This window comes from Ylistrum balloti, unplaced genomic scaffold (assembly GCF_031769215.1).
Source record: "Ylistrum balloti isolate Yb309-2 unplaced genomic scaffold, AGI_CSIRO_Ybal_v1 Utg369664, whole genome shotgun sequence".
Taxonomy (NCBI): Eukaryota; Metazoa; Mollusca; class Bivalvia; order Pectinida; family Pectinidae; genus Ylistrum; species Ylistrum balloti.
Genome location: NW_026781913.1, coordinates 347414 through 358513, shown reverse-complemented (window position 1 = coordinate 358513; position 11100 = coordinate 347414). Strand labels below are relative to the sequence as shown.

Sequence of the window (11100 nt, the reverse complement as noted above, 5' to 3'; positions counted from 1 at the left end):
CTCACATTGGATTACTGTGAGTCTAATACAGGACCCAGTGATTAACACAAACCTTAATTCTCTGATGAGTTTTTCCTTGGATTAATTGCCAGGTCAAGTCTTAGATTTATGTAGGGTGTGAGGGTGCTACCTGGCTGTGCATGACACAGTTACGACCAGTAGGGGTACCCAGACAGAATTTGTTTGGAAATGCAACAATGAGGGACTTCCTGTTGTTGATAGAAGTATTGTGAATTGACTACATAAAGATGTCCAGTAAATGGCTATCTAATGGTCAGCCTGAAGTCACAAGGACATTAATCATAGGTGTTTATTTAGACTTCACTCATCACAATGTCAGGTAAACAAAGTATACAATGATGGAGGGAAGTGGTAGTTCAGACCTTAATCTCCATGGTGATAGAGGAACAAACTCAGGTTCACAGCATTCAGGTGACAGTCCTTCTGGTCTGATGAACAGGACAACATCTCAATGCCATGAAGGGCCAGAATTGGCCAGCCCTCTTAATCTTACAGGTGATATAAGGAGCCAGGAGACAGAAAGTGCCCTGGGCCTAAAATCTCCATTGAAAGTATGTAATTATAGGGAGCTGTCCAGAGCAGGGGCCCACAGTCCTTTAGCCCCAGACCAAGAATGTTACCTGGATGAGGACTCTGTGACCCCAATAGCAAGTGAAGATTGCACACCTGTGATTGATCAATCAAGATTTTTGATTGACAGCCCAACTGGTGTGGTCACTTTGCACAGTCCTTCTGTTGGACTGGTCACTCTAGACTTAGATTCCTGCGATGAAGACGATGACAGTAGTAAGCTGGACACATGTTGTGATGAATACGATGACCTGTACTCACTAGACAAGTATTATACTCCAGATCCATCCTCTACAGATTTGTCAGTGTCTTCCACATCGGCTGACTCCCTTGGACTCGATGATACAGCCAGTAAGGAGTCTGGGGGCCCACACCTGGACAGTCATAGTGAAGGCAAGCAAAGCACAGATGATTCCTTCTGTGATTGTGTATCCACGCTAAGGAGAGATAACTCTTCTCAAGGGAGCTCACTGACTACAAGTCTGGAATCGGAGGACAATATTTACATGGAACCACCCCAACACCCCATGGAACCAATTACAACAGATCTCCAAGATGGCAATAGTGTCACCTCATTCTCTGAAGGGTTAAAGGGATTTACGGAAAGTTTGTCGGAATGTCCTATGTTTTGTGTTCCAATCGTAACTGGGAAATATAAATCATTTAGTACTAGTGCAATACATACTTCAGCCAGTGAAATCGGGGCATCCGAAATAAAATTCTCGGATCGTGGAATCGATACATTGGATTTAAAATCCGCAGAATGTGAAATGAGTACCTTGGAATTAAAATCGTTAGATAGAGGAAGGTGTAAAAGTTGTGATGTTCTTCGTGCACAAGCCAGTGATAAGTGTGGTAGTGCTAGAATACGTCCACCATCACTTAAATTGGGTAAGCATGCTTGTAAGTATTCATGCATGTGGTCAGCTAATCTTTAGTCATGCTTGACCAGAATCTTAAAAACTATATGAATTGGATATTCAAGACTTCAAATATCCCATCTTAAAATAAATGAGACTAAGGAGATAGTACTTATGCTTTTGGAGACTGTGATACCATACCCTAAAAGAAACTGTTTCCTTCACTACAGTACATTGTATTTGTAGGATTTAGTCAACTCTGTAGTACTTCTGTAGATATTAGAGGTGTAGATACACAGTCAAAGTTTGGTCCAAGTCCCATCTTCATAGGTACAAGTAGGAGAGAGATGTCACACTTCAACAGGACAGATAGTGTGTGTGGGGGGGGGGGGGGGGGGGAGTTAGAAGCAGACCTGATATGATTCTGCATCTCTAGCATGCTTATTAAATATTAACAAAATTTGCATCCTAGATTGGATTGAGAAGGAGTCAAGACTAAAACATGATGATTCAGGCAAGAATGGGTGTTAAAGGATGTGTGGGTGGCACGGAGGGGGTGGGAAGATGTGTGGGTGGCAGGGAGGGGATGAGAAGGTGTGTGGGTGGTGGAGAAGGGGATAGAAGTTGGGAGGCAGTTTAGAGATTCAGAGAGTGAATTGATGTGCCTGTTATTACAAGGCATATATACATAGACCATGTAAACATGTGTTTAACAAGTTTTCAGATGTGCATGACTTATCTTATCTACAGTAACCCTGTCAAGATGTGTTTTGATATGTTATCAAAAAACATGCCTTGTCACTTCCTACAGATGTTTTTATGATGTTTCTACCATCAGCTGGCTGGTATGGTCCCTAAGAATAGGTTTATTACTTTCCTATTGAAGATGCAGATATAGGGCATGTGTAAAGTAAATGCCCAAAGTATTGATGGTATTAAATCTAAGATCTTCATTTCCATCAATTCTGGCTCTTTTAAATTTATCAAAACAGTACTGAAAATTTGTCACAACATGATAAATGAATTGAAAGTATTTTTTTTCATCTTGACTCAAAAGTTGGAAAGACATCGCTAGTTGGTTTATATCTTGTGCTATTGTAAAACAATAAATCTTTTATCTGGGTTAGGAGGCAAGTTCAATTTTTTTATTAAAATATTTGTCCTTTGTAGTACTTGTCAATAATTTTTGAACAATAAAACCTGAACACTAGACTGGTGACAGGAGATTGATATTGAGTAGGAGATTCCCAGCCAGAGGGTGAAGCCCAAGGCTTATGGTATTTACCAATTGTACATATGGCATCTCAATCTGTATACCCTATGGTATCAATATCAATTAAATATCAGTTACATAATAGTGAAATAAGGTTTTAAGATCAAAATCTGCCCTTAATAGCAGTCTCAATGACACATAATGAATATATCCTAACATTATATGTCTCCTAGCATCGAACTTAAATCCCTGATAACTTTACCTGGCTTACACCAATATATTCTCAATGTGTGAAAGAACAGGTATGAGAGACACAGGTATGTGAAAGACAGACACTGGTAAGGAACAGAAACAGGTAGGGGACAGACACATTTATGGGGGACACAGAGGTTTGGGAGACAAAGGTAGGGGATAGTCACATTAATGGGAGACACTGGTGAGGGACAGACACATTTATGGGGGACACAGGTTTGGGAGACAAAGGTAGGGGATAGACAATGTTATGGGAGACACTGGTGAGGGACAGAAACATTAAGGGATACATACAGGTAAGGGAGACACAGATAGAGGACAGACACAGGTATGTGGGACACGTATAAAGGACAGACACATATTTTGGACAGATACAAGTGAAGGACAGACAAAGGCAAGGGACAGATCTTCTCCTTAGGTATTCCTGCTTATGTGTGAATCATTTTGTATATGTGTGTCAGTACATCCAGAAACACAATCTACAGTAAGATGTGTGACATTTGGAGAACATGTGATTTCTATTACTAATTGACCAGCATGTCTATTTGTACAGGTAACAGGTTGTTTTTTATTGACTGAAATAAACTCCATATCTTGTTTTCTTGCATCTGTGACATGTGGATCCTGTACTCTTACATCTCATTCATCTCATACATCTACTTTTTACCTCTAATTCCCTTCGTAATTTGACCTTGTACATCTTATTCCCTTTGTTTTCTGACCTTGTACATCCTACTTCCATTAGACTCTGACCTTGTACATCTAATTGTCTGTGTAATTTGACCTTGTACATCTAATTGTCTGTGTAATTTGACCTTGTACATCCTACTTCCATTAAAATTCTGACCTTGTACATCTAATTGTCTTTGTAATTTGACCTTTTACATCTAATTGTCTTTGTTCTCTGACCTTGTACATCCTACTTCCATTAGACTCTGACCTTGTGCATCTAATTCCTTTTGTAATTTGACCTTTTACATCTAATTGTCTTTGTTCTCTGACCTTGTACATCCTACTTTCATTAGACTCTGACCTTGTGCATCTAATTCCCTTTGTTCTCTGACCTTGTACATCGAATTGTCTTTGTTCTCTGACCTTGTACATCTAATTCCTTTTGTAATTTGACCTTGTACAGCTAATTGCCTTTGTTCTCTGACCTTGTACATCTAATTCCCTTTGTAATTTGACCTTGTACATCTAATTCCCTTTGTAATTTGACCTTGTACATCTAATTCCCTTTGTAATTTGACCTTGTACATCTAATTGTCTTTGTTCTCTGACCTTGTACATCCTACTTTCATTAGACTCTGACCTTGTGCTTCTAATTCCTTTTGTTCTGTGACCTTGTTTGCATCCTATTTCCTCTTAATTTGTACATGTGCAAGCTCCTGCATCTGTGACACAACTTGAGCAAATTGAAACATGTCATACTGCCTTTGCAAAAGTTCAAGCTCCCACAGAGAGCCAAGTTAAGTCCTTCCTCTCCCTTCTCAAAAGACATTCATTTTAACAGGAATCACCTTAATTCTACACGCTATGCCACCAAGCAGTCTCAGTTTTTGTACTGGGAGTTTTGTATACATCTTTGTGATCTATGAAATTATACAGATATGAACCTGATGTCAATGTCTGATTAGAGATAAGTCACAAAGGAGAGAAAAAAAGTAGGACATGTTTTGTTAGACTTATTTAATGTAAAACCATGGAACATTGTGACAGATCCCTCAAGAGATAGACGTGGTAACAAAAAGTTATTTGTTTTGGGTCACTTCACAAGCTTACCTTTATAAGATACAAGTACACCTGAGATATTTTTACCTGTTGTAGAAGTTTTTTTTGACAGGAAAATATCCCTTAATGTAGATTTAATCCAGAGTTAAATGATCATACTCAGCCCAGCATGATAGTATAAGATCAAATTCATGGCCATACAGAATAAACCTAAGGTTTGAAGAGTTGAATTGTGTCAAGGCTCTGGATGGTTTGAAATATTACAAAATTTGGAATGTTTTCTACTTAGATTTCATATTCTTTTCATTTTCAGGCCAAAAATAAGTAACAAACATAGAAATGTGAAGCCTGACCTTTAAAGGTCAATAAACCTTTTGTGTATGATGTAAAGGTCATGATACATAATATGTTTGACCTATACAATCATAACTCCATCCATTAGACACTGAAATGCTATATTATGTTAAGAATTGGGGTTTTATGACATGCAAATTCTTCAACATTTTCTTGTTTTATACCCATAGCTTTTATTCTTTTCGTAAAAAAACATTTTGAGTTTAAAAAAAGTAAGGCTTTGTTGTATTGTACGTTTATGCTATCTAAATTACTTATTTGCTGTAGGTGGATCACCACATGCGGTTCCCCCAGGATCTGGGCAGCGGGGCAGTGGTACAAGTAATGAATCAACTAGTCCACGTAGCCCGGGATTCTGTCATCATCGCACACTGGATGTGCCCCAGACCATTCTAGACGTCAACTATGACCTTCTTAAATCTGGCATCGCTATATTACCAGGTAAGTAGGACGCTTCACCAAAGTGACTCAGTGATATTTAACTTCAGAGTCCATCCTCTAATGATGCAAACCATTCATTGAAAGATTGAACGAATCACTGTGGATTTTATAATAAAAAATTGTTAAGTATTTGAGGTCAATCTTGATTAATATTTTGGGCTGTATTGAACTAGGAAATGAAAGGTTTTGAAGTTTCATAGATTATCACTGAAGACAAGGGGCTCGCCATGATAGAATTGTCTTCTAGCAATCTGTATCGAGCTAGTGAGTAAGGTGATTGAGATTGAAATCTTATTTTACTAACATATGAACATCTGTACTGCAAGAAACAAGACAATTGATTTATAGGCATATAATATCCAATAGGACATACTCTGTGTTGTCAGAGCAGCACAGATGTGGATGTAAGGGATGAGGGGGCTGATACTGTCACTCAGTGCGAGACCTATTGGTGTATAAAGATAAAAGTTCCAGTCTGATTGGCTGTATGACTGTTGATATGTCACACAGTATTGTTAGTCATGGCTGTTGATACATGAAATATTATTATCCTCAACAATCAGCCAAATTCTAATTTGTAAAATTTTAGATCACTGACTGGTATAGACATGTATCTGGAGAGAGTTATTAGAATCAGGTGTTTTCTGTGCATCTCTTTGTGATATCTCAGACTGACCCTGGCATTGTATTAACCAGTTTGCTGCTGAGAACATAACAAGACAACTGATTTTCTTCTATCTGTCATAACCTCAGATGTATCCTAAAACCTTCGACTTATAACATGGGTGTTTTGTCTATTGATCCATAGAGAAGATTCACCTAGATATGTCTATCTGGGTCATCATAGAGAAAATTCATTAAACATAGAACAAAATAAATGAAGTTTTTCCTGAGTGTAGTTTACAGTATGGGCTATCATTGACCCACATCTGATCTTGAAATAGCAATAAATGGCTTATGTCATGCAATCTAGCATGTTGCTTGTGATTGTGAAATTAGATTCTAGTCTTGGTTGTTGAAGTTGGTCGGTGTTAATGTATTAATTATGTGTCTGAAATTTTACTACCATTAATCTCTCAAATTTGGATAAGGTATATCATATAGCATAATCAATTTCTTAATTTTGAGTGACAAGTTCCAGTAAGTTTTAAGTTCCAAGTTGTAATCAGATTATATTTGAGATGTAGAATTAAGAGTTTTCTTTGTCAAATTGTGCTGTACCTGCATCTGACAATTAGATTAAATTTGACTGGTTTTTCTTGTGTCTTTCTGTTCCTTCAAAGCATTAATATGTATACAAAGATTTATGATATGTCTGACAAATATTAATAATAAATGATATTGGTACACTGCACTTTCCTTCAAAGAGGATAACATCCACCATAAATACGGCATTTTTATGACTGTCTCACTGTGGTGGATTAGTTAATCAACCGTGACGAGTCTGTCAGATCTACTGTCACGGTGAGGTGCTCACAGTATAACACTTCTTTCATTCTGTCCACTTAACAATTTTATCATTGATGGATTAATAATTGAAAACAGCAAAAACAATTGAACTTTCATTATATAGCCTGTAATAAGTTGTCCTTTGTTGGCTACTTTCACTTCAAATCCTATCTCTTGATGGCACCATTGGAATTTGTTTGAAGGGATTTTTATTGTGCAGTTTAATGTTTTGTAAATATAAAACTCGTATCAGTGTGGGGTCTGGTACAACCCTCAATAATACATGATTATATCATTGAAAGGAGAGTTATTTCGTTTCTTTGCGTTGTCAGCGTTTCAAGTCTGAACCGAAATTTTCAAATTAATTGATTTTAACCGGGAATTATAATACAAACTGATGTTTGATTTTCATATTGATTAGCTTAGGTCAGTCTTTTAAAACTTATAATGTGATATTGATTTATCTCTTATTTCATTGTTTTAGAAAAACCTATTCTAGATAAGAAAAACGATGTTCTGGTTACCTGACTTGGAGAAGCTGAGCTGTTCAGTCGTATTACGTTTACAAGTTTTAATTTGAAAAAGGAAAAACATACTATTTATAAAAAGAGAAAAAAAAACTAGAAATTACATTTAAAGATGAGAGATATATGAGTCTATGGGTGCAAATTAACCTTCCTGTTGGAACACCTTGACTTACAGACATTTTACTATACAAATGTAACTAGTAAATTTCTGTAGCTGAAGAATGCATTATTTGACAGAGAATATGTTAAAAACCTTGTTGTAATTTTGTATCTGAGCACTGTTTTTATGGTAACTGGATTTTTTTTATTGTAAGATCCCTTCTTTGGTACAGTAACACTCAATCTGCCACTGATAATGGGCTCCCGGGGCAAGTATTGCAATAGTATTGGCATATCAGAAGATTTATACTGCATCAAGTGGAGAAAGGCTTCTAATTACCTCTAAATAAATGCACTTCATGTCATTGATTTAAGTGGCAAGATTTGATCACAGTTACAGCATTTGTATTAATGCTCCAAGGAATAATTTGTACATTCCAGTGAAGTCAAATTTGTTCACTGCAGTCAGTTAATAAACCATTTCATGTGCAATCTGTCTTTATAAGCCTCCAGGCTTGCCATGCGTTTGGCTGAATTGTTGACATATAAATATATTGTCCCTTACCATGTGACAGCCATCTCTATACTTGCATTAATGTATATCATGTCAGGTCATTATGACAATGGCAGAAACACATCAATCTCTGTATCAGTGATGTAATATTGGCGAAAGCTTATTCATATTTTCACATTTCTAATCTTGAGTGTCCTGGGAGGTTTCTTAGGGCATACCTCAGTTCTCAAGTGTCCAGGGAGGTTTCTTAGGGCATACCTCAGTTCTCTAGTGTCCAGGGAGGTTTCTTAGGGCATACATCAGTTCTCTAGTGTCCTGGAAGGTTTTTAATGGCATACCTCAGTTCTCTAGTGTCCTGGGAGGTTTTGAAGGGCATACCTCAGTTCTCTAGTGTCCAGGGAGGTTTCTTAGGGCATACCTCAGCTCTCTAGTGTCCTGAAGGGTTTCTAAAGTGTACCTCAGTTCTCTAGTGTCCTGGGAGGTTTTTTAGGGCATACCTTAGTTCTCTTTTGTCAAGAGAGTTTCTCATGGAGTGTACCTCAGTCTTCCTTTTTCCTCGGCATTCTAAGGGGTGAACCTCAGTTCTCTAGTGTCCTGAAGGGATTCTAAGAGATGTATCTCTGTCTCTAGTGTCCTGAAGGGTTTCTAAAGTGTACCTCAGATCTCTAGTGTCCTGGAGGGTTTCTTAGAGGTGTAACTCAGTTCTCTGATGTCTTTGAGGGTAACCACGGTTCTCAAAAGTTTGAAGTCTAAGAATGTTATTAGATATGGTGTCTTGTGTGGTTTTATAGAGATTTCTCTGGTTTCTACTCTCTGGACAGTTGCATTTTAATGACCTGAGAACTTGAACTCTCCGAAGCATTTCATTAGGACATCCCTAATTCTCCCCAAGGAAATATGTCTGCAGGGAGATACTAATTTGGGCTCTGTGTGTCCATCAGTCCATCCGAGGGCTTTTCTGGGCTATAACATGAAAACCATTCCACTCAACTCCAAAAAACTTTCTGTATATATTAGGTTAATGCCCTAGTTGTACCTTTTGCTATTGACAACATTCATCTTTTATATTTTTTCTGTTACCATGGAAACATATTTAAAAAGCACAAAATTAGTGTTAACTTTCCTTTCCAGGCTACAACTTCGAAATCATTCAACTCAACTCCACAAAACTTTCTGTATATACATTAGGTTAGTGTCGTAGTTAAATTTTTTCTGTTACCATGGAAACAAATAATCACAAATTTCACTTTTTCTGGACCAGTGCTCCAAAACCGTTCAAGTTAATTGCTCAAAACTTTTACACTTATTAAGCTTGTAGAATCTTTTGCTATGGAGAAGTTCTCCATTTGAATATTTTTTCTTTTACCATGGAAACAGATAGACTAAATCACAAAGTTCAGTTTTTTTCAAACCAGTTCTCTTAAACTGTTCAAGGTAATTACCAAGTACTCAACACTTTGTACAGGCACCAAGCTAGTACTCTAGTAGAAGGTCTCAGTTTCAATACATTGTATTGAAAAATTAAAGATAACAAATAGAAATTAAACTTGTTGTAATATTGGTATATATTTAGGATTGTGTGTCTTCCTATTAAAAAAGCAGAGCACAGGGGTTAATGTAATGCTTTGTTATCTTGTTTTATTTTTATAGCTATTTGAAACAATTCATACAGATGTCCAAATGTTCTATCTTTGTAAAGATTTCATTTAGACATCCCAGTGTTTCTGGATTTTTGAGAGTTTTTGTTTGAAGGTCTTTCCTTTTCACTTTGGCACTCCAGCTTTCCTTGCTTTCTGTAGCATTTGTTTTGAACATCCCTGGTTTTCTAGCTTTCTGAAATGTTTCATTTGTTCATCTGTTTTTCATTGTCATCAGTTCTGGCCATCTAGTGCTTCATGAAACAATAAGACCATATCTCATTTACAGATTGTTGAGTGAAGTTGGTCTCGAATGAAATATTTTCTTTTCATAACAGGCTCAGATATGTTTTCAGGATTCCATTTTATGCCAGACACACACTAGTTATGTAAGGATTAACTAGAAAGTTACTGATGAAAACTCCTCCCTTTAGTATTTATTGTTTATAGACGTACACAGACCACCAATATTTAGATAAATTAAATGCAATTACAGAGTAAGCTTCCTCCCACAGGTTTGGTGATGTAGTTACTGAGTAAGCTGTCACAGGTTTGGTGATGTAGTTACAGAGTAAGCTTCCTCCCACAGGTTTGGTGATGTAGTTACTGAGTAAGCTGTCACTGGTTGGGTGATGTAGTTACTGAGTAAGCTGTCACAGGTTTGGTGATGTAGTTACAGAGTAAGCTTCCTCCCACAGGTTTGGTGATGTAGTTACTGAGTAAGCTTCCTCCCACAGGTTTGGTGATGTAGTTACTGAGTAAGCTGTCACTGGTTGGGTGATGTAGTTACTGAGTAAGCTGTCACAGGTTGGGTGATGTAGTTACTGAGTAAGCTGTCACTGGTTGGGTGATGTAGTTACAGAGTAAGCTTCCTCCCACAGGTTGGGTGATGTAGTTACTGAGTAAGCTGTCACTGGTTGGGTGATGTAGTTACAGAGTAAGCTTCCTCCCACAGGTTGGGTGATATAGTTACAGAGTAAGCTGTCACTGGTTGGGTGATGTAGTTACAGAGTAAGCTTCCTCCCACAGGTTGGGTGATGTAGTTACTGAGTAAGCTGTCACTGGTTGGGTGATGTAGTTACAGAGTAAGCTTCCTCCCACAGGTTGGGTGATATAGTTACAGAGTAAGCTGTCACTGGTTGGGTGATGTAGTTACAGAGTAAGCTTCCTCCCACAGGTTGGGTGATATAGTTACAGAGTAAGCTGTCACTGGTTGGGTGATGTAGTTACAGAGTAAGCTTCCTCCCACAGGTTTGGTGATGTAGTTACAGAGTAAGCTTCCTCCCACAGGTTTGGTGATGTAGTTACTGAGTAAGCTGTCACTGGTTGGGTGATGTAGTTACAGAGTAAGCTGTCACTGGTTGGGTGATGTAGTTACTGGGTAAGCTGTCACTGGTTGGGTGATGTAGTTACAGAGTAAGCTTCCTCCCAC

The 11100-nt window shown here is 37.7% G+C and overlaps 1 protein-coding gene across 1 annotated transcript in view; it reads left to right on the top strand.

Annotated features, from left to right (window-relative positions):
• Positions 1-213: 213 nt before the first annotated feature.
• The window catches only part of LOC132559667 (uncharacterized), a 58485-nt gene continuing 47598 nt past the window's right edge, over positions 214-11100 (top strand). Inside the window, exons 1-2 of the mRNA XM_060224287.1 lie at positions 214-1494; positions 5269-5442. Coding sequence (XP_060080270.1) covers positions 357-1494; positions 5269-5442 — 1312 coding nt within the window. The 5' untranslated portion in view covers positions 214-356. The remainder of the gene's footprint in view (positions 1495-5268; positions 5443-11100) is intronic.